Raw genomic sequence first — 26261 nt, 5'->3', positions numbered from 1 at the left:
CATCAGACAAATGCTAGAAGAACAAGTCAAGAAGTCTATAACGAGATACATGTATCCATTTCAGATTAAATTAATTGTTGTCTGGAAGGCCAGCCAAGTCCAGACAGAGTAAGAGTGATAGTAAGACTAACAATGAGAGTGAGATTATGTATATTCATTGTTCCTGGACCAGGTCGGGTCAGGTCAGGTCAGGTCAGGTCAGGTCACATCAAAAAATTGTGACATCTTTCTCAAGAAGTACTTTGATTCCGACTCGGAGTCCCACTCGACTCCTCATCCGCATCGACATCCCTCCTTTTCCCTTTCCCTCTCCCAATCATTCCCGACAACGTCTCACTGAGAGCACGCAATCGCGTCTGTCTGGTTTCCTGATCCGGTTGCCCCTCGATAATATCTCTCACCGCAGGCAAAGGCATCGTATCGCGAGTCTGTGACCGGCTGAGATCCTCTGATGAGCGAGGAAGAAGTGGATTTTCGTCGTCGCCGACAGTGGTCATACGTCGACGGTGGTCTTCTTGCCAAGATTGTTGTCGTGCAGAGCGACCTCTGCGTAACGCGACACGAACTGATCGAGGGGAGCCTTCGCCGCGAAGGAGCGAGTCGGCGACTAATGCGCTGAGAGAGGATGAGAGGGGTGGAAGTAAGGGGCCAGGTAGAAGGCGTGAGATGGAGCCTCGTGCGGATCGTGTCAGGAAGCTCGGTTCAGGTGAGAAATCGGATGTTTCGACGAGGACGTCGGGGGTGGCATGGCCGGGAGATGTGGTTAGACGTTGTGGAGGAGGGGGTTTGCTTGGGGTTTCGCTCTCGGCGGGTGTGGACATGGAGCGTTGGAGTCCTTGTGAAGAGGTTGAAGGGGTGAAGAAAGGTGTCGTGCCGGATTCGGCTTGGATGCGGCTGATTTGAGGTGTACGTGGTGGAAGTTGGCTTTCTGTCTCATCGATTGGAGGTTGGAACATGTGTTCCAAGGGGTGATCGAATGACTCGGCGGGTGTTACTGCAATGGAAGGGATTAATGACGACGCATTCGAGTTGCGGCGAGGGGTTTGTAGCCCGTCTGATACACCACCGTCGTGTTGGCTAATGGTGAGTTGAGAGGTAGATGGCCGACTCTCGTGTTTTAATGGTGTCCTTTCGTCGACAGCCTCGCCATGCTCATCAATAAGATGGATGGCCTCATCTTCATCGTCGTCATCACCAGCGTCTTCGTCATTGTCTTCATCTCGTTGACTAGTGATGAGGTAGACACCAAAAAAAGTAAATAGACAACCGATGATAAACTTTGTTGCTTGATCGCCTGTGGTATGTTCGAAATCCCGGTATAGCACGGCGGAACCAAGAATGACGGAAAGTGTGAAGAGGACAAATTGAGTCGGAATGACTTGAGTGGAGTCGTAAATCTGAAGGGCTCGGTTGAGATAGCGGATCTGCATCAGAGCAGAAACGACGAGGACGGCGATTAGAAAATAAGTGATGGGAAATGCAAATGCCTTGTAAAGAGATGCAGAAAGAAGAGAAGCAACACCTTTTGTCGACAAAGCAGTATATCCTCCAAACAAGCCCACTAGACCGAGATCAACCAGGATCGTGCGCCGGCCGTACTTGGGACTTGCCCACATAAGAGCCACAATGGCAATGAAAGTGAGTATGACATACAAAAGAAATTCCCATCTCTTGATAGTTCGCCACAACTCGCCAGGTCCAAACTTTTCCTCGCTTGTGTTTGCGGAGAGAACGACGACAACCGCGCCGGTGATTGCAACAAGGACTCCACCAAGATCCCGCTTTCGAAAACGTTCCTTCAGCATAAGTGGAGCAATCATACAGTTTGAGATGAGAGCAACAACGCCCAATGGGCTCACGATTGATGCCGGAGCGAAGCCGTAAGCCAGAAAGTTACCGGCCTCGCCGATAATCATCAGAACGAGGCCCAGCCACCAGTATGGAGACTTGAGATAGGATTCTCTTCCCCCGTCCTCGTCGTCCTCCTTCTCCTGGTGATGTCTCGAGTTGGCCGATTGTAACGAAGGCCGTAAGGAGGATTCGTCGTTTCCATCGCGTATTGGCCGAGAACCAAGGCGTGCACGAACCCGAGCTTCTGCGGTTTCCCCCTGCGGCAGCGTCCCGTAGCCACTGGAATTACCAGTGGTAGGGCCATTCGTCCTTGCGGCTTGTCTGGCTGCTTTGTGTTCGCGCTCTATCCGTATGTGGGCATATCTTTGAGTGTTCAAGGCAAAAGAGATGAGAAGGTTCCCAACAATTGCTGTGCTAATGCCAATGAACGACGACCACTCGCGTATGGGCGAGTCACCCTCTCCTGGCTGCGAATGTCCATTGCCCAACAGTGGAAGCGGATACAGTCGGTCGATCGAAGAGGGAGCTGCGAGTACAGCTGAGAGCGGAATGCGCATTGAGGCTGTTGCGGCGGCAGTGTCGGACAAGGTGCGGCGAGCGACTGATGGATGGACCAAAGCACCAGGTGCAAGTCACACAAGGTCGGGTTGTTGCCAAAGATGTTGGTCTACGAGGTGATAGACCAAAGATAGAGAGAGACCAGGGGGCCTCACTTCGTATGCCTAGGACATAGTCAACGCTGCTGGATGGTTTGAAGACCTCCCATAAGCCATGCGAATGTGTGGATTAGAGGAATTGGAGGATGTATGTGAAGACTGTCGCAGGGCTCGCGTTTGAACCCGGGGTACTTCGTATTCTTGAGGGCAGGAAATATGCACGCTACTGCGTCCAAGTTGGCGCCATCATTGCTGGGCTTTGGGCTAACGAGTCTAACGTTGTCTGGATGGAGCAGAGCATCCGTAGTATTCGTAGAGCTTGATGGTGATGATCGCAGGCAGCAAGTGTGAAACCTATACTCGACCGTAGATTTTACGGTGCAACTCTGATTCCTTCTGCTTTGCTAACTAAAGCAGCATGACGTGTCTTGGCATCTATGAGGCTCTGCTACCAGGGGACAACTTCCCACTCGTATATTTTCATTACGGACAGAATATGTTCCTTCAAAGAATTCCGCTTTCACCTTCAGACTCTCCGAGCTGAAGCGCCTTTTCACAAGGGCATCATTCAGATCGGATTTTGAGCATATATCCTCCACCGACTGTGATGTCCGTGCCATCGACGAAATGTCTCTTCATACTCGAGAAATAGATTGGTCAGGGTCTTTGACTTGTGAAAGTCCTCTATATCGTCATCTGCCGGCGGATACCGCGTCGATACTGCAACAGGCCTCTGGGTGATGAATGTACTCTTATGTGCTTCATTGGCAGAATCTTGAGGTTAATAGAGTCCACATCTTGGCTGTGGCCAGGCGTAACATAAATGGCTTCTTCTATTGGGAATATAAATGGCTGTCATCTGTTTGAGATGCCTTGTCGTCGGAAGTCGATCAGGCTATGGATTGGCACTGCTGGACCTACAGCTAGCCGAAAGGGTGTTTTCATGTCATACGCTGATGATTTATCCCGCCAAGGCTATACTTGTCTTCAAACAGTCGAGCCACTACATAGATGTGATCACCACCAAGAGATAATGCTCACCACGGTAGAACGGTCCCGTCATAGTTCTGGAATGTGCCACCAATGTCCCTCGAGGCCGAGTCAATTGTCTTCAACATGCCTGTGACGCTCTCTTCAACGCTGATGGCCCCGATATCCTTGAGGTCTAAGTCTTTACCCTCTACAACCTCGGCGGCCATATCGGTCATAACGAGGCCCGGGTGGAAGACAAAGGTGGTGAGCCAGGGTTCTTCGAAGTGAACTCGCCTCAAGAGCCAATTTAAGGCGGCCTTGCTGGATCCGTAGGGACTGACGGGCGCGGGAAACTTCGAAAGTAGTTCCATCCCGGATATTGTACCGATCAAGGTGGAGATAGCGATGAATTTCGGGTTGCCATTGCGGCTAGACTTGAGTTGCTCCGTCGTGGCCTTAAGGAGGTTTACAGGGCCGATCGAGTTAACGTAGAAATGGTCAAGGAGCGCCTCGGTCGAGTTTTCGAGCACACGACCCAGCGAGTGATTGATGCCGGCGTTGGCAATCACGACATCGAGTGACGTGATTTTATGTTCGTTTCGGAGTCGCTCTACCGCGTCAGCAGCGTCTGACTCGATAGCGGAATCGAGCTTCACAACGATAAGTTGCGAACCGCTCGCACGAGGGAGTTGGGACAGCGCCTTGGAGGACTCCTTAGAGGGATCGCGAACGGCCGCGATGACAGTGGACGACGCCCTTTGCAGCAAGGCAGCTACAAAACCGCGCCCGATTCCTCGGTTCGCTCCAGTAACGAGATATGTGACGCTTGAACTCATGATGGACTGCGAGGAACGATTGTTTCTGCCTTGGACATCTGGTTCCAGCGATTAAGCCCATCCATGTAGCATACTTATGCTCTCTACCGGCTTTGTTTCGGCCAATCGATAATGTAGAACTTGCCAAAATCCTGTGAGAATTGTAGAATTCGACAGACCTGTTTGTCATGTTCAGTAATCCTTGAATGTCTCGAGCTGCCAGACACTGGGCGATCCGTCCAGCGCTGAGTAAGTGGACTTTTAACCTTCAGATCAGGGCCTGTCAAGTCTAAATCAAACTTTGGATAAGTCGATTACTGATATCTTCCAGCATCCCACCACCCTGGTCGAATTATTGCGCCGGACCTTGTCATTGCAGCTCATCACATTCTCCCGCCACCAAATCAGCACTCGGTTTCTCGTCCCATGTCCCTGGATCTGGGGCAGTATAATCCCATTCGTCATGCAGAACTAAATCTCTCCTCCTATCAATCTACTGTCGTCGTCAGAACGAAAGCACTCGTCGCTAACCACTGGATTGGGACCCGCTTCCTCAATGCGGCCTTGCGAAAGCCCCTTGGCCGAGGCTGCGAAGTAGGTGATGTCCCTTAGCCAGTCGTCGCCAATAGCCAGATTCTCATCAAAATCAACACCGTCGCGCTCAATCCAACGGATGTGAAACATAGCGACGTGATCGCGCCGCCTGCGAGCATCATCGGTTGTGATTTCGCGGGAGAGGTCGTTGAGGTCGGAACGCGGGCTCCCGGGGAGTGGGAACCTGGCGACCGCGTGGCCGGGACTGTTCATGGGAGTCTGTATCCAGATCGAGGGGGCATTTGCTGAATATCTCAAGGTCGACGGAGATTTGGCGTGGAAAGTCCCTGCCGGAATCAAGGACGAGGAAGCTGTGACCTACGGTGTCTCAGCAGTCACCGCGGCATACGGTCTCAGCCTCCGTTTGGGGTTGGAATGGCCGGACGATCCATCGGTCACTACTCAGTCCGAAAAGGCGAACGCACAAGAGCGTCCAATTCGATCGTCCAATTCTGATCTATTCTGGAGCCACAAACGCTGGACTCTTCGCGATTCAGTTTGCAAAACTGATAGGCTGTCTTGTTATCACCACCGCCTCAACGCACTCTTTCGTTCTGGTGAAGAGCAACGGCGCAGATTATGTGTTCGACTACCGATCAGCAACCTCTGCGCACGAGATATGATCGGGGTTCCCCGACCTCAAGCTCGCCCTGGATTGCTTCTCGGACAGTGCGTCCACCTCGTTTTGTGCCGAAGTGCTGAGCGAACGAGGCGGCAAAGTAGTGACTCTCCTTCCCCGGACCCGACCCAGGATTTCTGGCGTTGAATATGCTGCGTTCATTCTCTACACGATCTTCGGCCACGAGTTTGCCTGGCTCCCACCTATACGTCCTAAGTTCCCCTCGGTACCTTCGGATCGCGAGTTCTACGCACGATTCATCCGTGGCTTGCCAAAACTTGCTGAAATCACTAAACCCCCGCCACTTTTGGTGAGGACTGTGGGGTGGGAGAGTATTCTTGTCGGCTTGAATGAGCTACGGCAGGGCCAAGTGTCAGGCAAGAAATTAGTTGTAAAGTTTTAAGTCCAATTGGGATTGGCCGGACAAGAACAGACAGGCTGGGACTTCCGTGTAGATCACCCTTCCCCCGACGTGTCCAGCTGTCCTGGGCTTGATATATCTGACTCCAGCGATTACTTGAAACAGGTTGACATACCCGAATCAGCGCACCTCTTCAGTGGGTTAACAGGAACCTGTAGTCTGATAGTTTTGTTTATCCCACTACGCAGTGTTACTGATCAGGGAATGCTCGAATCGATTCAGCGAGTGGTGAGCTATCGCTCCAGACAGGCTTCGTCCCAATTATCAAGCCGAAACATCGAACAGCAACCTTTCACCTGTCGAGGGCGCAGGGATAGCATTTTTGGTACTCTGAAAGATCCTGCTAAGAAGACTGGGCTCTCTCTCCAAGGACAATTGCATGACTTGTAGGATCTGCTCGTAACTCTAGCTCCTTGCCCGGTCTTCATTTCTGATGTTTCGAATTCAATGATGAATTAGAGAGCTTGCGAATAACGAACGGTTCATACCACTCTAATATGTCTACCGAGGTTCTCGTAGAAGGCTACACTGGGTTATTGATTGGCCTGCTGATCAATAGCGGGCGCGGTGTTTCCTGAGCGTGCACCATACCCAGGCTGCAATTCCTGATAGTCCCCAGAAGTTTGCAATTAGCAAGAGTCTCGCGACCAGGTGCTGGCCGCAAGTTGATTATCGAGCAGACACAGATGCCTGGACTCGGCCAGTCTATGGAATTTCGTTAGCCGAGCTTGGGCGACCCTCCGTCGTGTTGAGTAATCTATAATTCTTCGGGCTATACCAAGAGCCTCGCTACAGACGTGCCATTGTGATAGAAATAATCTTCGCGGTTTTGAGAGACACATCTACACGAAGATGAGATCTTCGAACCTCACCACCATGTCCGCCAATTTTCACGAAGTGCTGACAGTGACCGACAAAGCCGATTCCAGCCCAATCTCGATACGGCCTGACGACCATGACATACTATGGGAGGATGTCCGCGAGAAGAGAAATCCCATGAATTGGAATCTTGGTGTCAAGATCTTTCACACAGCGATTCCATGCATCATATCGTTTGTAGTGTTGGTGCCCCTTGTCCTTGTCTTTGGGGAGAGCGAGTTCTCGGGGGAAGAAAGGAGATACCTCCCGTGACAACCTATACTGAGCACTGACGCCGCGCGCGAATACAGAACATTTGCCATCTCAGTCACCGTCCCGGCTTCTCCTCACATCGCCGCGGCTTTCGCTGTCTCTCGAACCGAGTCTCTCCTCCCGCTAACGCTATATACCCTGGGATTGGCCTTTGGGCCACTTCTGATAGCCCCGTTTTCCGAGGTCCTCGGTCGTCGTGGGATATACATTTCGACGTTCTTCCTCTTGCTGCTCTTTACCGGTGCAGGGACGGCGTCTCCGAATTTTGCGACTCTATTGGCGTGCCGCTTTCTAGCAGGCTTCCTGGGATCGTCGTCCATGGCGATCGGGGCAGGCACAGTGTCGGATATCTGGGTCTTACAGAAAGCTGGAGGTACCGTTGGCCTGTTCTTCATCCTCGGTCCTTTTCTGGGCCCGATTTTGGGTCCCATCGCAGGATCGTACATCCTCGAGGATCATGACAACGACTGGAGATGGACGCAGTGGTTGATTCTCCTGGTGGGTGCACCGGTGTGGCTCGCCTCCCTATGCATGAAGGAGACCTCCAAAGCATATATACTTCGGCATGACAAGACGGGAGACGCCGTTGCAGCTACCGGCTCCGGCACCTCCGCCGCCTTGTATCAGACAATGGTCAAGATTCGCTTCGCCGTCCTTCGGGCTGTCAAGTTGCTTTTCACCGACATGGTCGTCTTCTCGCTATCGCTGTACACGGCATACGCCTATGCTTTGACATTCAGTTACTTTGCAAGTATCCCCTACGTATACCCGCGATATTACGACTTGAGCCAGAAGGAGAGCAACCTAATGTTTCTGAGCATTATGATTGGCTATATGCTGGCCATCGCTGTATTTGCCTTTTTTGACCGGACATTATATGCCAGGGCGCGGGACGCTGTCGCAGGAGCCATGCCACCGCCCGAGCATCGTCTGTACTCTGCTCTAATGGGCTCCATTTTCCTTCCGATCAGCTTATTCTGGTAGGTGTTGTCGCAATCACCCTTGCGCTTTATCCCACTCTCAGGCAGGGCGTATACATTTCTCACTCGATTTAATTATTCAGGTTCGCCTGGGCAGGTCGGAGAAATGGTCACTGGGCTGTACTGGCCAGCAGCGGAATTCCTTTTGGTCTCGGCGCATTTTCATTATTTGTATGTGCCCTTCCTTTTTCTTTCCTTTCCGCCCGCTTCTTCCATCCCTCAACTTCGACACTGGAACTCTCTGACCCCTGGTTAATGACTATTCTAGTTGTCTGCCATCAACTATCTTGTCGATGTGTATCAGTCTAGGGCGGCTGCATCTGGTAAAAGACTCCCAATTTCACACAGTTCCTACTTTGTAACGAGACAGCTGATTTGATATGTCGTAGCATTGGCTGCCAACGGAGCACTGAGATTTACTATGGCAGCTGTCTTTCCCCTCTTCACCCTACAGATGTACGAGCGGCTGGGTATTCGTTGGGCGGGGACCCTGTTTGGGGCGTTGTCCATCATCCTGCTACCCATTCCCTGGTTACTATTCCACAAGGGACCTCAACTCCGGGCCTGGAGGAACAGCGGAACCCAAAGTGTCATTTGATCGACTCCATCTCCTCAAGTGACACTGTCCTTTCAAGGATCAGCAGATGGTAATAAACGAAATGAGGCATCCACTGGAAACTCCTTAAAAAACCAGATGCGCGTAAGTCTCAGAGATGTACAGGAACAGAGTGCTTAATACCCGAGCGCGAGCCCTACGATTTCACATAACCCAATCAGGCCTTACCTTTTGAGACCAATGTGCAGCAATCCCTAGAATTCACCAGCTTTGCTCTCTACATGTGTCTAGAGCAAGTCAAACCATGTACTACTGTTTCTCTGGCTGCATTCTGCAAATATGCTACAGCAGCCCGACGTGTGCGCCGATACATCTATTCGGGTGGGGTGCCTTACAGCTTGGGAGTCAACAAAGGAGATTTGAATGGTCGTAGAAGCGGGCTTGAGGCAAAGCACGCTACTGATACCTAGCAAGGTCGACGAAGAGGGCAGACTCAGATGGATCCTATTTCGCCTTCGTGCAAGATACGCCGATCGATGCGGTCGGCTCTTGCGGAGCATTGATCTAGATGAGTAATGAAGCAATCCTCCAGCATCACATCAAAGCTATATGTACCAACAGTTTGTGAGAATTAAACCTCCCCACGGATAAATAATCTGGCACTGTATTGCACCTCAGGCACCATTTCGCGCTGCGAAGGAGTCTTGCGGTATAAGCGGTCATGGGGGCATCTCTTCTCGGAGAGTCTAACGCTAAGTAAATCCTGAATCTTGTTCCAACAAGCTAGAGGCTAGAAGATTATGCTTGATTGAAGCATCAAAAGTCCATAGTCATACCACAAGATATTCGATTAGCGTATCTGTTTTGAGCTCCAAATCAAGACCACGACGTGCATCTTCTGTGGGAACCCGCGCCACTTCAAAGCCAAGATTTTAGAAGCGCCTCTCATGGCTTAATTTTCATAGATTGGGACCATAAGGTCCTCCACCTCAGCTAATCTGTTGTGTAGCAAGCCTCTGTCTGTGAGTGACGCTTTGAGAAATAATATCTCCGCAAGTTTAGCGTATCGCGGGTGCCAAGGCCAGTTTGAGTACCTTAACAATCAAGTTTGCCCACTCGGCGCTCGAAGCGAATAGCAAACATCTCATTTCCAAGCTCTTCTGTGATTTGACTTGAAGAATTAGAATTTGCGATGACTATGGCGAGAAGACGATGGGCTGGTGTTGATCTGCTAAATGCCTTGTTCAGCTACCTAAGTTTTGACCAGTCACCGAACTCATCTTGGTTGGTTGACACTTTGTGATATCCTTGGAGTTCTTTCGAGTCAACCGACCATGCTGTGGCACTGGTCAAGTTTCTTTTTCCTTCTGTATCCTTACACCGTTTTCAGCACCGAACAGAAGCCGGATTTCTGTGAGAAGCAACCCTTGATTTCGGTGGATAGTGCCTCGCAGCGACATTGCGCGTCGCTTGGATCCTCTCCCTTTCACAAACCAGCGCGTTGCGCGTACCCTAATGCCCAAGGGCTTGAAGATTTGAAGAATTCAGAAGTTAAAGAAAGATTGCTAGACGCCCTCTACGATTTCAGTGACTATGAACAAGGAGTTCTCGAGCACATCGAACGAATCCAGTGGTTATACACCCAATTTACTCCAGATGATGAGAAAGAAGTAATGTTTCAGTGAGACTCTATGTCATGGTGCTACAGGTCTAACAATGCTTCAGACACTAGAGCGAGTAATTGGTTACTCAACTTCTTTTGCGAGAGTGAAAAGGCTCATAGCTCATAATTCCGGAATCTGTCAAGATATCGTGGCCTCTGGTCTGGCGACATATGGTCTTGAACAAAGCGAGCTCAATGATCACATCCAAGCTCGAAGATCCAACGAGAGGAAGGTCGACCGCGGGGCGGTTTCACAAGCCTTGAAACATCTCGTGCGAGACTGGGCCCCACAAGGTGACAACGAGCGAAACTCGGCTTTCCCTCTTATTCTAGATACCATTCTAGAGCACTTCCCTTCCACCTTGACCAGAGATCAGGTCCAAGTGCTCGTTCCTGGTGCAGGATTGGGAAGGCTTGCACATGAGATTGCTGCCCTTGGACGTAAGCAGGGATTCCGGACATGCAACTGAAGATGCAAGTTGGCTGACATCGACCCTTTAGCGCATCTGGATGTTACGGCAAACGAGTTCTCAATGCACGTCAATCTCGTTTATCGCTACCTTGAAAATAACAAGTGCTGCGATGGACCATTTACGATCTACCCTTTTCTCGAGAACTGGTCCCATCATAGAAGAAGGACGGAGATTGAAAGACCAATCACCGTGCCGGATACACAAGTTGACAGTTCTGCTGTTACACTGATAGAAGGAGATTTTACGGCCAAATTCAACGATGCAAGCCAGAGATTTGATGCTGTGGTCACCTTATTTTTCATCGACACTGCCCGTGATATGCTACAATACCTCAAATGCATTCGGAATGTTCTTCGGCCTGGCGGCTTGTGGATCAATTTTGGTCCTTTGCTCTTCATGTCAGCACCCTTTATGCAACTCTCATTAGAAGAGATTATACTAGTGTCACAAGACCTTGGCTTTGAATTCTTAGAGACCACCCCTGGGGCAGGGGAGTTGACTTTGGAAGGTTATAGAGTCTGGAGTTACGAAGCTCCTTACAACTTCAATTCTTCGGCTCTCAACAAGTTCGCGTATCATGCCCAATTTTGGGTGGCGCGGCGCTTGGGCTGAGGTTCCTACATAATATCGATCTACTGTCTATCTGTAGATGCTCCCGGTTCTTCTATACTTCAAGAATAATCTCTTCGTTATTGTGTTCGATGCTCTCTCCGTCAATGGCGGACAACAGAAATCTCCAGTGTAGCATCCTGAAATGCGAGGAGAATCAGTTCCTTATCAGTTGTAGCACTAGATTTCGAAAGATGATGAGTTTCCAAACCTTGTGAAAGTCTGGGGACGGAGGAAACTCCAGTTAGAATACTTCCGAGACATAAAAAAATCAGGCGACATGGTTTTGAGTTATTCGCCGTCCGAAGTCTCTGTGATGGCTAGCCATTCAGGCTTGAATTTATGAATGGACTGGGGACAGAACATCCGTTGTCGTGTGGAATAGAAACATCTGACTGGACAAACCTATCGATGATCCATCGGTCAGTCATGGCTGCAGCGGGCTGTACTCAAGGTCCTCGATTCACTCAACGGTTCGGGATTACCAACATCGTGATTGCACCAATCCCATGGCTACTAAATCCTCCAGTTTATAAGTCAGCGTCTTTCGACTTTTTCGAAGTTTGGTAGACTTTGGACCTCGCGAATAGCCTCAAGTTCTTGACTCAGGATGCCAGTCACTACGCGACGAATGTCGAAATCACCCTCTCAAATGGAGCCAATACCAGTCACCCTCCTGTCTGGCTTCTTGGGAAGTGGCAAGACCACATTACTTAGACACATTCTGACATCGAACAATCATTCGTTACGCATCGCTGTCATCGTCAACGACATGGCTGCCCTGAACATCGACGCATCCTTGATCAAGCGACACGTTGTGTCTCAGACGCAAGAACGACTCATACAGCTGGAGAACGGATGCATCTGCTGCACACTTCGAGGTGATCTCCTCGAAGAACTTGCTCGTCTCGCACGACATGGTGAGTATGACTATATCGTGATTGAGAGCACCGGCATCAGCGAGCCCATGCAAGTTGCGGAGACATTTACTGCAGAGTTTGCAACTGCAATGATTGAAGCCTCAGAAGAAGGATTGATCAGTGAACAAGATGAAGATCAGAGGATTATCAAGGAGATGTAAGATATACTGTCTGTTCAGCCACTGCCGTGTCTGCACCTTGCTGACAAGTTATCCCAATCAGATCCGAACTAGGAGGCCTACAAAAGCTAGTCAGACTTGATACTCTGGTGACTATGATCGACTCATTCAACTTCTTCCATAACTTCTCCACCACTGATTTCATCACGGATCGTTGGGGGAAGGAAGGAGTTGATCCTGAGGATGAGAGAACCGTCACAGACCTAATGGTCGACCAAATGTAGGTCATACCCATTAGTAGCTTCCCAGATGTCTTACTGTTCTCGCTGACTACCGTTTTGCCTTGCAGAGAATTCGCCAATACCATCATCCTAAACAAAACCGACAGTGTCAATAAAGCCACGCGAAATCGAATTCGAGCGCTTGTCAAAAGGTTGAACCCAGCAGCACATGTTCTTGAAGCCCAGTTTGGCAACGTCCCTATCAAGGAAGTAATTGACACCAAGAATTTCTCATTCGAAAAAGCAGCAACGGGAATGGGCTGGCTTCAAAGTCTACATGATTTGTCCCGTCGAGAAGTTAATGGGAAGATCAAGATTGCACCAAAGCCAGAGACTGAAGAGTATTCCTCACTTTATGGTTCTTTCTTCGTGTTTCTCAAATAGGCACTAACTTCTTTCGACTCACAGGTACGGAATATCGAGCTTCGTATACCGTGCACGGAAACCATTTCACCCAAAACGGTTGTACGGGCTGATTCACGACAAATTCGTTCTCATGGAAGGTCAAATCCAAAATGACGAAGAGGAGGAAGAAGATGACGAGGATGACGACGGGGCAGATCCTGATGGAGACAAAGAGACGCCTGCGGAAGCTACACCAATATCATTATCAATTGACTCTGAGGATGGTATCAAAACACCTCGATCAGGTACAGATTCTGATCTGAGTTCCGATATTGACATGGACACCGATGCAACTGAGGATGATGACTTGGACGAAAGCGCGTTCTCGAAAGGCGTGGATGACGAGGTACATCATCACTTCTTGAAATTCCTTACTAATTTCACTAATTTTTTGCTTGCTTACAGACAGTGAAGAAAAATAAACAAAGCGATGATGCATTCTGTGGCCTCATGAGATCCAAGGGCTTTTTCTGGCTCGCAACACGACCGACGTTACACGGAGAGTGGAGCCAGGCAGGCACAATGTTAACGCTTCAAGGTGGAGGACCATGGTTCTGTGTTCGAGACGAGGGTATGTAAAACTTGCAGAGTTCTACTCTCTGGCCTTCACGGGCTTCCGCTGATGGTACTTTCATTTCTTTTAGCATCATGGCCAGACGATAGCGACATCCGTGCCAGTATCATGGCAGATTTCGCCGAGCCTTGGGGCGACAGAAGACAAGAACTTGTCTTTATCGGCGAAAAGCTCAATGAATCGGCCCTCCGAGAGCGGTTTGACCGGTGTTTACTGACCGACAGGGAGATGAGGAAGTGGGAGAAGATTATGAGGTCCAAGTCTAATCATGATGATGACAGTGATGGGAGTGGATGGGTGACTGTGAACGAAATGCTAGCCGAAGCATTCGAGGATGGGTTTGAAGATTGGCCCGAGGATCTTGGTGAAGAGATCGAACACCACCATTAAGAGCTAGAGAATGTTCAAGGGGCCTGAGTGAGGTTGCCTAGACAAAAAAATAGACGCATTTACGTGAATGGTGAATGCTCATAGGAGCATCCTTTGTCCACAACGGCAAAATCTACACTTGAACATAGTGCCAATGGGCCTCTTGTGGTGATGCAAGATATTCATATCGTAAGAATTGGATGATAAAAGATACTACTCAAGCTAACCCAGATCCGAAGAACTCGACGAGCTTAGACCCAGCTTCGTCAACATGATCATACAAATCGGCATGTGTCAGGCCATCTACAACATATAATTCTTTGGGCTCCCGCGCTTTGGCCACGCCATCCTCGCTATACCACTTTGTCGCGGCTTTCGTGCCGGTGATCATCAAGAGTGGCCTAGGTGCAATCATTTCATTGAAAGCAAAGGCGTCAAAATTGGCCATGATGTCCCAACTTCTCGGGAGGCAAGTATTGGTGGCTCGCGGGTGATACGCCCTCGGTGTGCGATAATAGTTGGCCAAGTCCTTGAACGGCTCAGGCAGATCGGCCGGTACGTCTTCGATTTTCTCTGGCAGTAGGTGGACTATAGGGACTTGTTCACCGCCGATATCGCTGTTGCGATCCTTTGCCGCATTTTCAAGTTGACCTTGCAGGATGGACATGTTTGAGGTGTCTTTTTCGAAACCTCGACGAGCCATGGTGCCTACACACACAGCAGCGACGGTGGCACATGCTTTGATTCGCAGATCTGTCTGCGTGGCAAACGGTGCATAGCCACCAGATGCGCAGATACCCAGCACTCCGATCTTCTCCTGGTTGACTTCTTTTCGCCCGATGAGGAATGTGACTGCAGATTTTATATCTTCGACCCGATGATAAGGGTCTTCCAGATTTCTGGGCTCGCCCTCCGATTCTCCTTGATATGCAGCGTCGAAGGCGAGACAGAAGAAGCCAGCCTCACTGAGCAAGCGGGCGTAGTTTGCTGGAGATTGCTCTTTAATTGATGTCCATGGGTGACTAATGATAATGGAGGCTCCAGACCTGTCTGGAGAGCCCTGCGCAGGACGATAGAAATGTGCAGCGAGTTTCAGACTGCGCGACAAGAACGAGACATTCTCAGGTGATGTGGTTGGAGCCATTGTGTGTTGTTATTCCTTGTTCTTATGCTGTCTGGGCTTTCGAACGACAATCTTCGTGACCTGGGCATGATCCTGTGTATGCCACGGTCCTATATATACATGTGGCTCACGCACATGTTCAACCACTTACACGGGAATCAGGGACAAGGCAATCAGAGCCGAAAGCTTTCAGACCAAGCATTACCCCTCAGCCCCAATGAAGTCATATTGTGCCATTACGAGGCAATTTTCAGTAAATCCGTCCGCCACTTGCTGTGTACGAGTCTGTTCCAGGGCAGATCGAAGATCTGTAATATCTGAGACGACATGGATTTGTGGATACGTTGCGAGATATCTAGAGGTGGAAAGCCTCTCCTCGTCCGAGCGATGGTCGTCGATTCAGGCTTCGGCTACAACGTGTGTGCTAGTCCGATTTTCCGAAGCGCTAGTCCGAAAGTCTATCGGGCATGAAGCACAAGTTGCAGATCTTCACTATCGGCCATCCTCAAACATGACGCTATCTCCGTGGTGGTCGCCTGGGAGTGAAACTGTGCTGGCCACAGTGAGACGTAATGGAGATCAAAACAACAGTCTTGCACATGCTATAGATATTCCTTCCCGTCAGTCCGTGACGCTCTCAGTTCTCCCTCATCTTCAGTGACGAAACTCCATCAATATCATTCATTTGTGAATTACTTCTACCATGTCTGCAATCTCAATCGAAAAAGGTCCCCTCCAGCTGGCCGGCCTTCTATTCAGACCCTCCGTGAACGCTTCGGCCAAGGAACCTGCTGTTGTCGTTGTCCATCCTGGCGGAGGTGTCAAGGAGCAGACAGCGCAACTATACGCCAAGAAACTTGCTGGAGAAGGTTTCGTCGCCGTCTGTTATGACGCCTCCCACCAGGGCGAGAGCGGAGGACAGCCTCACTTCCTGGAAGATCCCGCAGCAAGAGTCAGCGATGTCTGGGCGGTTGTTGACTACCTTCAACGCCAAGACAACGTTGATCCTGAGAGAGTGGCAGTTCTCGGAATCTGTGCTGGAGGCGGCTACGCTGTGGCTGCAGCAAAGGCGGATCAGCGCCTCAAAGCCGTTGCCACCGTCAGCATGGTGAACATCGGCGACTCGGCTCGTTTGGGTTGGTATGGCGACGAGGATCCTTCGCAACACGTGGCTTCACTGAAGATGGCGGCTCAACAGATCACCGCCGAGGTCACCACGGGGGCTGAACGTACCGCTGCTCCGTACGTGCCACCACAGCCCGATGAAAAGACTCCATACGATTTGAAAGAAGCACACGATTACTATCTCACTCCGAGATGCCAGCATCCACGAGCGGCGAACAAGATGTTATACGACAGCTTTCCGCGCGTCCTCACCTTTGACGCTTTCCATCTCGCAGATCTCTTCTTAAAGCAGCCGACTTTACTGATCGTTGGCGAGGATGCAGGCTCTAGATGGCATACGGAGAAGCTGGACAAATTGGTTGGTGGTGTCACCAAGAAAATTGTGGTTCCTAAAGGCACTCACATGGACTTTTACGACAAACTTCCATTTGTTGACCCTGCGGTACAAAATGTTGCAACATTTTTTAAGGAACATTTGTCTGCTTCGTAAATTAATAGTGGGGTTAGGGATAGAGTCTCAATCCAGCATTGGGTTTATTTTTCCTTTCAGCTGTCACTTTCTTCCATTCCTTAAGGCTCTAAGCTAGGCTAGGTCAAAAATACCTTAGGTGCTTGAATCAAAGAACTGAATTTGATTCCAAACAGGATCGTACTCGAGAGCGGCTGCGTCAACGGTTCCGCCTATCTCAACAATTTCCGTGGGCTCTATATTCAGTACGTCTGGTATCTCATTGATCATGTTCAACCAGTACGTCTCGTCAAAGTCTGTGGTCGACGGACCAAGATGTAGAGGCGGCTGAATTCCAGTTGTAGCCATGAATCCCGCATCCGCATTTGTGTCAAAGTTCCAAGCACTCTGCGACGAATTTGGCTCATTTGATAGTGGAAGAGGCGACGCGGAGAATCCGCTAGATAAAGATGTTGGAGCATGTGATACTGACTCTTGGTGGTTATGCTGTTCGTACTGCTGGTGCAGCGGATGTGGTTGCAGTTCGGACAAGGTATCTTTCAGAACGTCGGCTTCAGACTCCTGTCTGAGATTTCCAGGTTCGGTGGCCATGGAATCTGGAAGATTCAATATGGCAGTATCGCACTCCAACCGCGTCCGTAGAACATGGTAACACTGTCTAAGGATAGCGAGACCAGAGCGTGCAATTGGGCTGTATGAATGCATTATACTCAGCCTGTTCATTGCTTGGCACAAGACATGATCGATCTTCACCACGACCTCGCTATCTTTTTGTGGCAGATACGTAGCCGTTACAACCGAAAGTAACAGTGATGCGTCGATGGTGTAGAAGGACAGTCCAAATAGCTTGTATTGGTGGGGCCTGGCCATCATAAATGATCGATGCTGCGAGTCCAATATCACGAGCGCAGCTTGTAATGCGGCGCGGCGGGCCTCGGCTCGATACTTTATGTGTGGACGGTGCAATGCCATTAGCACTAGATTGGCTTTGGTGAGAATATCCTCTCTCTGTTGGCGTAAGTATGGGTATTGATTGTCCCATGATAAGTTTGGTCGCTCATGTCGAAGCGTCGGTGGCAGCCGGTCCATTATATGGTTCACCCGATCATGAAGTTGTTGAACGACAGAGTAATCGGTTGGATAATGTCTATCGGATTGCAGCGCTTTCACGGTATGCCACACATTCGAGAGTCGGTACAGGAATAGATTGCTGGACACTGTGTTGGGCCTGTCTCGTTCCAGAACAACTTGAGTGGCTGGGACACAGGTGGATGGATCTTGTGGGATATCGCACTCAGTTGGCTCCTCCACATCGCAATCATCAGGATGGATAGCCCTTGGGCGACCAAGTATCATTGCAGTCAAACTGTCTGGGTCAGAAAGCCAGCCAGAGCATGATGCTGACAACGAAGAAACTCACGAGTCCCATATACACAAATTCATCCATAACCGTCGTTTATACTCTTCATACCACACGCGGCTCAGTGCCATCCTAGGACTACTTGAGCGTTGTTCGTGCGTACTCTTGTGTCGATGAAGCTCGAGCTCTTGTGCGGACCTGGTTGTTTATCAGTCTGCGATCGTAGGGATTATTTTGTGAGTAACTCAACCGGATTGCATTTCCTACGGTCCGCCAGGATTCTACGCCCTTTCCAATGTTCTTCAACCAAGATGCCCTCAGAAAATCTGCTTGAACTTTTGTGAGAGCCACTATTTCTCCTTGGGCATGCCTCATCAGCTCCACCCCAATGTCACTGTATTTCTGGCACAACGCCATATCAGCTTGCGATAAGAATTCCCAGACAGTCGAGTTGAGTGGCAGAAATTGTATCGCAAGGCCCAAAACCTGAAACAATAATGCCGGAAAGTAGTGAAGCTCTCGCCCGAGTTCTTTGTGGCTAAGGTGCGACAAGGTCTCAACACTGGTTCCATACCAGCAAGTGACTAAGCAGTCAAAATATTGCTTTTCGAGAATGAAGTACTGCCAGTTGACATCGTCGAAGAAGAATTCCACCAACTTGTTTATGGCCATCCTGGAGGGAAGTCGGTCATTGGCCAAACTTGATGTGGTGAATGCTTCAGGCCGCTGAAACGGGTGATGGTGAGCAGTCGAAACGGCGTGCAGCCCATCCACTTTCGGGAAAAGCTGGTGGTCATCAGTCAACAGCTAACTTGGATATTTCTTTGGTAGAACAGATCCACCGCCTACCTGTTTGAAATCCACCAAGGCATTACTTCCTGCGGTAGATGAGTAGCCCATATCGGCCGCCTGGGGCTCTACTGCTGTAGTGAATGCATGTGTTTCATCTGATGGTGCTGGTGCTTGCACGATGCGGGTGCCGATGGGCTCTTCCGTTGTGCCTGATCTATCAGAAGGTCTCAGTTATCGTATGTTCAGCTTCTGATCCAGGTTCCTGCCCATGGCTGAGCAATCATGCCCGCACCTCTGCTTACATTCTTGGGTGGCTGTAATGACATTTGGAAGTAACGTTCCGGCTGACACAGTTACTGCAAGGCTCGTTGCGATCGCACTACAGTGTGCAAGTGTCAGAGGGTTGAAACTGTTGGCGGGGTTTTGATTTGATAAACCTTCTGTTTTCGCCGGTAGCACTCGACGCACGCATTGATCGTCTTCTTCTCTTTTCGAAGCTGAGGTGAGCTAGAGGTTCGTAATGACGGCATATTCAATTTACTCGTTCGGTCAGCGACAAGACTCAATGAAGGAGTTGGATCGATGGGTCACTTGAGCCTCTTGATATCAATGATAAAACTGTGAAGACAAGGGCCTCCTAGGCTTACGTAAATACGAGGCCCTGAATTCGTGCTTGGCAAGCATCCTGACATTCGGCTGGTGGCTTGACAGCGGAAGCTTCGAGAGTGCTTTTGGACTATCTCTCTTACGAGGGGATGGCGATCTTCTGGACACCTGTGGCGCCACCGCCGCCAGCCTATTTCGCACCAATCCAGCTGACCACCCATCCGTCATAACAAAATTGTATCACCGACTCTGATCCTCTACAAACATAGGGAGGGTCACACGAGGATGCTGTTCGGACGCCACCATATTTCCTTACAGGAAAATCACATGTGCTCCGCGCTAGTCAACTTCTAGGCTGGTTTTCAGATACTGCCTGTACGACGGTCAATAATGATGCCACTGTTGTTGCTTGCAGAAGTGGCAGTTGTCACCTACCCAGACTATCTTGTAGATTTGTACTACCACAGCGGAATCGCGACAACCGAAGCATGGCCCTCCCTTGGAGGAGGGGAGGAGATCAAGGCCAGGGTGGTGTATTGGGGTTTCGCAGGGCAATTTGCTGCTTGAAGGACAGTTCTGACATCGCCTGAACAATCGAGTTTCTATCTGGTGTCGCCTCTCGGCGGGCTTCGCGCAATTAGTATGGGTGGCGAGGGTTTTGCCGTATAAACACATGATATGTTGGATCTGTTGTGGCCAGACAAGACAAGAGGCAGATACGTCAAGCGGTGAAGAAGGAGAAGCCATACTCAGCAGTCATCGTCATTCTTTATACTCGTCCTCCAGTTCTCACAACTTGTCGATGACCGACTCAAGTGGTCTATGAATGGACGAGGTGTACAGGCTATCCCTGGGCCTTGCTCATGATACTCAGCGAAAGTCGTTCAAGAGTAACGGAGCCTACCAATGAGATTTCGACACATACCATTGCCTTTTATTCCTCCCCCTAGCCTTACAGTTGCCTCTCTTCCTAGTTTTCCGTCCCTCAGCCTCACGTGTCGCAAAGCTCCACTGCCTTCAAGTTGCGTACCATCTCCTTGCAGATTGGCGCACTTGGCTTCTCTCTGGAAACTCCCTTCTCTAATTTTCTCTCAATTCTCTTTATTGAAAAGTACTCTCGGCGAATGAGACACGTGATAGAAGAGAACTTGGACGGGCAACTAACGACAATGCATCCACTTGAACCCCAAGTAGGACGTAGGACGAGGCTGCCGCTAATATACTATTAGCAGTGTTCCTTTCCGGAGACAAGCTGATGATTAGATGCCTCAGTGTAACTCCGTAAGTCGTGGCCGGTGCTTGTCAACTCCTGTCATCTGCTGTCGAAGGAAGTGCCACAACTCCAAAGTCCTGAAGAAGTGCTGCTAGATGAAGTCAATGGTATGGCATACATTGTGAAGGGAAGTGTAAGAGTTGCGCTGGATGTAAAACTATACTGAGTGGAGAGTAAGTGGATCAGGGAAGTCGTTTAAAAGCGGCAAGCGTTGTTTATGGGCATAAGATGCAAGTGAGCTTTCCACACCAACAATGGAGGATGTCGATATGTGGATATTGATACTCCTTGCATCCATTCGTAGGGCTCATGATTGGACATGTTCAGCTACGAGGTCCCCCTCAAGTACCACTGAAATCTAGCTTTTGGGCTGGAGCCATGATCGTATTGCAGGCAAGTCAAGGTCAGCTGAAGACCCTTCAACTGGGCGAATACGAGGCCCTGCCTTTCAACTGAGTCTGCATGGCTTGCAAAGAACCAATTCCTCTTTCCTTGACACCATCACTACATATTCCTATACGGATCCTACAACAAAGCAGAAGTCGTTCAACAATATAGTCCTATTCAATGCCAGAAATCGACCTTGTGGTTGTTGGTGCAGGCCAAACTGGCCTCGTCGCCGCATATACTTGGTTGACTCTCAACCCTGATTCTCATGTCACCCTCCTCGAATCTGATTCCTGCGTCGGCGGTGTTTGGAGTAGAAATCGAGTTTATCCCACCATGATGACCCAAACCCCTGTTGGCATGTTGGAGTTCTCGTTCTTACCTCTGCCAAAACCCAAAGATACCTACTATGGACTCTTTTCAGGCGAGCATGTAACTGCTTACCTTGAAAACTTTGCCCAAACCATCTATTTCAGTGGCACTTCACTTCAAAGCAGAATACACTTTGATTCACCTGTCACTTCTATCTCACAGGAGCAACAAGTTTGGTCGGTGACTACTTCTCATGGCTCTCAGTACAAGTGCCGCAAGCTGATTATGGCGACTGGCCCCACGTCATTGCCGAACAAGCCAGCATTCTTTGGCGAGTCTTGTTCAATTCCCCTTTTGCATTCCAGAGACCTTCAAAAGAACCACCCCTTTCTTTCCTCATCCACGGTGCATCTAGTTGCTGTTGTTGGAGGGTCTAAGTCTGCATTCGACACGGTCTACTATTTGATCAAATCAGGAAAGCAGGTTCATTGGTTGATCCGACCTGATGGACAAGGTCCAGGATTGTTGGCTACGCCTGATGGCGGCGGACTGTACCAGAATTCTCACGAAATCATATCTACCAAATTCATTGCCAAGATGAGTCCATGCATCTTCGAGCCTGCCGATGGCTGGCTCCGCTTCTACCACCAGTCGTATATTGGCTCTTGGTTCCGCAAGGGCCTGTGGTGGATGGTCAACTGGATGTGGCAGGCGGCGGCAGGCTACAATCAAAGTCCCAACAAGACACACCTGAAACCCGATCTCCCAGCATACTGGGCTTCTGATAACATTGGTGTCCAAAACACAAGCGATCTCTGGAGTGTTGTCAGCAAAGCAACAATCACCCGAGACCAAGTCGTCAAAATACATGATGGTTTGGTGGTCTTGTCATCCGGAAATAAGCTTAAAGTGGATGCGATTGTAGCGTGTACCGGGTATGATGTTTCATATCCCATGTTCTCCCAACGTGACTCAATCGAGTTGGGCTTGCCGTTGCCACCTGGGGCTGAGAATGCGGAAGATACAAGACTATGGGAGGAGAAGATAGCTGCCGCCGACGAAAAGGTCCTACGAAGATATCCCGACTTGGCGTTGCAGAAGAATTTGCCAGTGGTCAAACCTCGCAACAGTCCTAATCACCTCTATCGCGGTATGGTCCCGGTGGTGGGGAAACCTCCCACGATTGCCTTCCTTGGACAGGTGGGAAGCACTCAGGCATTTACCGTCTCGGAGATTCAGAGTCTTTGGGCCGTCGCATACCTGATGGGAAAGCTCCAATTACCACCGACAAGCATCATGGAAGATGACGTTGCACTCCGGATTGCATGGCGAAGACGAAGATACTTGGGCGACGGACATCACATTGTCTACGACCAAATTGCAGTAAGTGACAAATACATCCCTCCCTTTGTGGCGCCTGCCATGATGACACTGCTCCAGTATCAATCCATGTTAATCAGAGACCTGGGACTTGTCGACACAAGGAAAGGAGGCGGATGGAAAGAAATCGTGCAACCGTATCATCCTGGCGACTATGGCGGACTGATACAAGAATGGCAAGGTTCAGGTGGGGTGCCTGGGGTTCTGGGGCCGCGTGGGCCGCCAGGGGCATAATTGACAAAGTCATCAGGTTGAAGGAGAACTGCCGAGATGAGATGATATGCGGGACAACTATTCTTTGTCTCGCTAGCCATTTGTGCATGCTCCGTGTAGTCAGATAGGTATGGATAAGCAGACGCCGTTAAGCTATCGGAATATTGCGTACCATCAACATCTGCCCCATCCCACATATACGGGGCTCGTTCTACTGGTCCATGTCAGTGACATCGCGTCCAGACAAGTGGTTTAAGGCAGCCTTTTTACAAGAATGATCTAGGTAATAACACCATGCTACTTGGCAACAAATCCTATCGTCCAGAACCAATGTAACCGTCTGAATGTCTACGGAACAATTCGAAGGTTTGGCTTGGCCGTTGGGTCAAGCGTCCCCGCCATCCACTCTCAACTTAGTCAACTGTCCATTCGCAATGGGGCTTGAACAAGATGGAACCACGCGACCTTTAACTAGTCTCTCACGCCCCGCAATCCCCGTGAAAGCTGGCCGAGGGGCCCAGCTTGGATCGAAACGCTTTTCGAACCTCATCGAATTTTGCTTTCCGTCTCAACCAGAACACGAGACGACGATGTCGAGTCTGGGGAGGGTCGTCCAGGCTTGCGCCAGATGTCGTCGCCAGAAGCTGAAATGTGACGCCACCAGACCTTGCACGTTGTGTCTGCGAGCCAATGTCGAATGCCAGCCACGCCAAGTGCTAGGGAAGCGAAAATCAGTCACGGGCGGACATGCCCACACCCGCGACAACACTCTTCCACATCCACTTCCTCGAGAACCCAGCATCGCAGCCTTTTCCACATCAGAGCCGTCTGAGAGAGACCATCAGCAGCGACACAGGTTCGATCGCGAAAGGAGGACGAGCGAGGATGTAGTTCACGCAACCAGTCCGACAGAAGGTCATCAGTATGGCGCCAACAGCTCAGTCATTAATTTTGCCAGACATGTCGCACGAGACCACGATCTCGAATCCCCCGAGATGGGCTCGACCATTCCAGGCGATGCGGGTGAGGTGCGTGAGACATCGTCCGCCTGGCGACTACAGAAGATTCGTCTGCCCTCTAAAGACATCATGATCCAGCTCGTCCAAGCCTACTTTGATCGTGTCCATTGGTTCATCTTCATTCTGCACCCCTCAACTTTCATGGCCAAGGCAGATACAGTTCTTTCCAAGTCTCGCTGGACTAGACGAGATCTGCCGGACGTCGTTGTCGTCCTCGCCGTTGCAGCGATGGGTCTGAAGTGTGTGTTGCACGATTCATCCTGGGCCGGTCATGCCCAATTACGCGACGAAGGCATCATCCCCGAAACCCTGCTAGCCGACCTCATCACCGAGACCAGGATCAATGTCCTGGATGTGGTGGATGCGGGCCAGATTGAATCAGTTCAGGTCTGTTTGATTCTTGGGACATACCTGATCTATTCTGGATCTGCTCATTCCGCCTGGAGCATTTTGTCCTTGGCCATCAGCAGTGTCTATGCACTTGCTCTACATTGTGAAGTCCCGTCCGATGACCTAGATGTGGCCGCCCAAATCCGTCGACGGACTTGGAATCACGCAGTCATCGCCGATACATTCTCGAGTATGATTTACGGAAGACCCACCAGTTTGGACTCGGCCTTTGCCCGAGCACAGCCACTTCACGAAATGGACGACACTGTCATAGATGGACCACTTGGTCTGTCTGGCGAGGCTGTTCTTTCCAGTGGACATCGATCAGCTCTGTCGTTTCATATCTTGAGATACAAACTATACTCTATCAACAAGCATGCACTCTCCACCTTCCGTCTGCTTCGACTCGGTGATGTACTCTCTGAAGACGAATTAGAATCATTGGTTGAATCGGTCAAAGAGATCGAGCACCTTCTAGCTGAATGGCGCAAGAAGCTACCGACATACCTGACTATGGAACACTACGATGATGGTCTGGAACATAATGATCCGCTCCAGCCACGAGGAAGTCCTGGAACCATCGACGAGGCAACACGGAAGCTAATGCTGCAAGCCATCGTCCTCCAAATCACCTACGACAGCACCGTCATCTTTGTCCGCAGACCATTGATCGAGCACAAAGTCGCAACCAAGCCTAGCGGATCGCTGACATCTGCGGCCTATAAGTACCGACAGAAGTCTCTCAGTGTCGCAGTGGATGCGGCTCTGAGGATCTCGCGACTTCCCCTCGCCGAGCTGGATAACAGCCTCGCATTATCTTTCCTCTTTATGCATTTCTTCACTGCAGGCGTCATTCTGTGCATCATCCCTCCAACGGAACCATTCAGCGCACGGTCTCAAGAATCCAAAGCCGGAGTCATGCGCATCATTAGAGCCAGCCGCGTATTGGGAAGTAACAGCAAGATCGGAAAACATCTCGATGAATTGCTAACGGCTCTACTGAGCGCTACCATCCAGCGAGAACTCAACACTGCCCTGGATCCACAAACCGTCATGTTAAACGCCGAGCATCTGGCACAGAGCAGTACTCTGCAGAATAGCGACCTCGTTCTGAGCCAGACAGAGAGTTCTCAACCACTGATTCCGGGTGAGCTGTCCCAAGATAGAATCGATGAAGGTCTTGCACCCAGCCCTCGTGACATGTCGGGCATTCAAGACTCGAGTGAGATTTCGTTTTCCGGCCAGCAGCCCCAACAGGACTACCATTCGGCAATGCTCTCGCAACTAGAGGATAGCAATTTTCAGTTTGATGCTCACTTGGACGAGACATTTGGTGCATTTGGTCAAGGTTAGTCCCAACTCAAGCGAAAGCAGATCCGGTAAGACCTGCACTAGCACAACGAGACTGACATATTGATAACATAGTCATGTTCAACCTCCTGCCTGATGACCCATATACACCATGGAATTGGGGAGGGTCTCTGCGATGACCTCGTGGTTCTTTGTCAATTGAGCAGTTGCAGAAGTATGGCCGTCATTTGAGATGAACATGGATATCCTGATGCCGTTTCCAATGGGAAAAGACATGATTTACGTTATCAAGCATATTGGAAATCAGAATCTCTTCAGATATCCATGTTGACAAACTCCAGGCAGATTACCATTAGGGCTAAATGCTCCGCTCAAAAGAGACACAGCGGATTTTTACCCTTCCAAACTCCTTCTCAGTCGTTGAATTGCTTTGTCTCCCGTCCGACCTGATCTGCTCAATGCTCTTCTCATCAGGTAAGTGGCAAAGAGAGGA

The 26261-nt window shown here is 50.0% G+C and overlaps 10 protein-coding genes across 15 annotated transcripts; 6 read left to right on the top strand and 4 right to left on the bottom strand.

Annotated features, from left to right (window-relative positions):
- Window positions 1-176: 176 nt before the first annotated feature.
- PV10_06095 (uncharacterized protein) lies at window positions 177-2803 on the bottom strand. Its single transcript, XM_016370853.1, has one exon. It carries the CDS (start codon window positions 2406-2408, stop codon window positions 231-233), a length of 2178 nt encoding a protein of 725 aa, XP_016223146.1. The 5' UTR covers window positions 2409-2803; the 3' UTR covers window positions 177-230.
- Window positions 2804-3544: 741 nt separating this feature from the next.
- PV10_06094 (uncharacterized protein) lies at window positions 3545-4315 on the bottom strand (the record flags this gene model as incomplete). Its single annotated transcript, XM_016370852.1, has 1 exon — window positions 3545-4315. One exon carries the CDS (start codon window positions 4313-4315, stop codon window positions 3545-3547), a length of 771 nt encoding a protein of 256 aa, XP_016223145.1.
- Window positions 4316-5099: 784 nt separating this feature from the next.
- Window positions 5100-5654, top strand: PV10_06093 (uncharacterized protein; the record flags this gene model as incomplete). Its single annotated transcript, XM_016370851.1, has 1 exon — window positions 5100-5654. The coding sequence occupies one exon, from the start codon at window positions 5100-5102 to the stop codon at window positions 5652-5654; it is 555 nt and encodes a 184-aa protein (XP_016223144.1).
- Window positions 5655-6804: 1150 nt separating this feature from the next.
- On the top strand, window positions 6805-9127 carry PV10_06092 (uncharacterized protein; the record flags this gene model as incomplete). Its single annotated transcript, XM_016370850.1, has 5 exons — window positions 6805-6980; window positions 7098-8039; window positions 8123-8210; window positions 8308-8362; window positions 8429-9127. The coding sequence occupies 5 exons, from the start codon at window positions 6805-6807 to the stop codon at window positions 8635-8637; spliced, it is 1470 nt and encodes a 489-aa protein (XP_016223143.1). The 3' UTR covers window positions 8638-9127.
- Window positions 9128-9775: 648 nt separating this feature from the next.
- Window positions 9776-11426, top strand: PV10_06091. 2 transcript variants are annotated; one of them, XM_016370848.1, is made up of 3 exons: window positions 9776-10265; window positions 10321-10699; window positions 10760-11426. In XM_016370848.1, the coding sequence occupies exons 1-3, from the start codon at window positions 9930-9932 to the stop codon at window positions 11341-11343; spliced, it is 1299 nt and encodes a 432-aa protein (XP_016223141.1). In that variant the 5' UTR covers window positions 9776-9929; the 3' UTR covers window positions 11344-11426. The 2 variants fall into 2 exon arrangements, with proteins under 2 accessions (XP_016223141.1, XP_016223142.1); XM_016370849.1 differs by having other exon boundaries at window positions 9776-10699.
- Window positions 11427-11847: 421 nt separating this feature from the next.
- PV10_06090 lies at window positions 11848-14464 on the top strand. 2 transcript variants are annotated; one of them, XM_016370846.1, is made up of 6 exons: window positions 11848-12417; window positions 12483-12659; window positions 12729-13001; window positions 13069-13411; window positions 13471-13636; window positions 13710-14464. In XM_016370846.1, the coding sequence occupies exons 1-6, from the start codon at window positions 11951-11953 to the stop codon at window positions 14027-14029; spliced, it is 1746 nt and encodes a 581-aa protein (XP_016223139.1). In that variant the 5' UTR covers window positions 11848-11950; the 3' UTR covers window positions 14030-14464. The 2 variants fall into 2 exon arrangements, with proteins under 2 accessions (XP_016223139.1, XP_016223140.1); XM_016370847.1 differs by having other exon boundaries at window positions 13471-14464.
- Window positions 14183-15210, bottom strand: PV10_06089 (uncharacterized protein). The gene has a single exon (XM_016370845.1). It carries the CDS (start codon window positions 15150-15152, stop codon window positions 14226-14228), a length of 927 nt encoding a protein of 308 aa, XP_016223138.1. The 5' UTR covers window positions 15153-15210; the 3' UTR covers window positions 14183-14225.
- Window positions 15211-15660: 450 nt separating this feature from the next.
- PV10_06088 (uncharacterized protein) lies at window positions 15661-16801 on the top strand. Its single transcript, XM_016370844.1, has one exon. The coding sequence runs from the start codon at window positions 15835-15837 to the stop codon at window positions 16744-16746; it is 912 nt and encodes a 303-aa protein (XP_016223137.1). The 5' UTR covers window positions 15661-15834; the 3' UTR covers window positions 16747-16801.
- Window positions 16802-16808: 7 nt separating this feature from the next.
- Window positions 16809-19470, bottom strand: PV10_06087. Of its 4 annotated transcripts, XM_016370840.1 has the most exons (6): window positions 19315-19470; window positions 19180-19256; window positions 18935-19091; window positions 18336-18871; window positions 18146-18283; window positions 16809-18091 (listed from the first exon to the last, which is right to left on the bottom strand). In XM_016370840.1, exons 1-6 carry the CDS (start codon window positions 19405-19407, stop codon window positions 16861-16863), a joined length of 2232 nt encoding a protein of 743 aa, XP_016223133.1. In that variant the 5' UTR covers window positions 19408-19470; the 3' UTR covers window positions 16809-16860. The 4 variants fall into 4 exon arrangements, with proteins under 4 accessions (XP_016223133.1, XP_016223135.1, XP_016223136.1 ...); XM_016370842.1 differs by having other exon boundaries at window positions 19180-19470; XM_016370843.1 differs by having other exon boundaries at window positions 18336-19091.
- Window positions 19471-23638: 4168 nt separating this feature from the next.
- Window positions 23639-25947, top strand: PV10_06086 (uncharacterized protein; the record flags this gene model as incomplete). Its single annotated transcript, XM_016370839.1, has 2 exons — window positions 23639-25805; window positions 25883-25947. 2 exons carry the CDS (start codon window positions 23639-23641, stop codon window positions 25945-25947), a joined length of 2232 nt encoding a protein of 743 aa, XP_016223132.1.
- Window positions 25948-26261: the final 314 nt, after the last annotated feature.

Source organism: Exophiala mesophila (assembly GCF_000836275.1).
Source record: "Exophiala mesophila strain CBS 40295 unplaced genomic scaffold supercont1.4, whole genome shotgun sequence".
Taxonomy (NCBI): domain Eukaryota; kingdom Fungi; phylum Ascomycota; class Eurotiomycetes; order Chaetothyriales; family Herpotrichiellaceae; genus Exophiala; species Exophiala mesophila.
This window is presented reverse-complemented; position numbering and strand designations above follow the sequence as displayed.

Excerpts from the sequence above, each read along its gene's own strand:
- PV10_06088 (XM_016370844.1), top strand. The coding sequence starts at position 15,835 with ATGTCTGCAATCTCAATCGAAAAAGGTCCCCTCCAGCTGGCCGGCCTT.
- PV10_06090 (XM_016370846.1), top strand. The coding sequence starts at position 11,951 with ATGCCAGTCACTACGCGACGAATGTCGAAATCACCCTCTCAAATGGAG. Across the intron at positions 12,660-12,728 it reads GACCTAATGGTCGACCAAAT|AGAATTCGCCAATACCATCA; the intron begins GTAGGTCATACC and ends TTTGCCTTGCAG. Across the intron at positions 13,412-13,470 it reads CGAAAGGCGTGGATGACGAG|ACAGTGAAGAAAAATAAACA; the intron begins GTACATCATCAC and ends GCTTGCTTACAG.
- PV10_06095 (XM_016370853.1), bottom strand. The coding sequence starts at position 2,408 with ATGCGCATTCCGCTCTCAGCTGTACTCGCAGCTCCCTCTTCGATCGAC.
- PV10_06089 (XM_016370845.1), bottom strand. The coding sequence starts at position 15,152 with ATGGCTCCAACCACATCACCTGAGAATGTCTCGTTCTTGTCGCGCAGT.
- PV10_06087 (XM_016370840.1), bottom strand. The coding sequence starts at position 19,407 with ATGCCGTCATTACGAACCTCTAGCTCACCTCAGCTTCGAAAAGAGAAG. Across the intron at positions 19,092-19,179 it reads CATTACAGCCACCCAAGAAT|ATCAGGCACAACGGAAGAGC; the intron begins GTAAGCAGAGGT and ends ACCTTCTGATAG. Across the intron at positions 18,872-18,934 it reads CCTTGGTGGATTTCAAACAG|CTTTTCCCGAAAGTGGATGG; the intron begins GTAGGCGGTGGA and ends GATGACCACCAG.
- PV10_06091 (XM_016370848.1), top strand. The coding sequence starts at position 9,930 with ATGCTGTGGCACTGGTCAAGTTTCTTTTTCCTTCTGTATCCTTACACC. Across the intron at positions 10,266-10,320 it reads CTCCAGATGATGAGAAAGAA|ACACTAGAGCGAGTAATTGG; the intron begins GTAATGTTTCAG and ends ACAATGCTTCAG. Across the intron at positions 10,700-10,759 it reads TGAGATTGCTGCCCTTGGAC|CGCATCTGGATGTTACGGCA; the intron begins GTAAGCAGGGAT and ends TCGACCCTTTAG.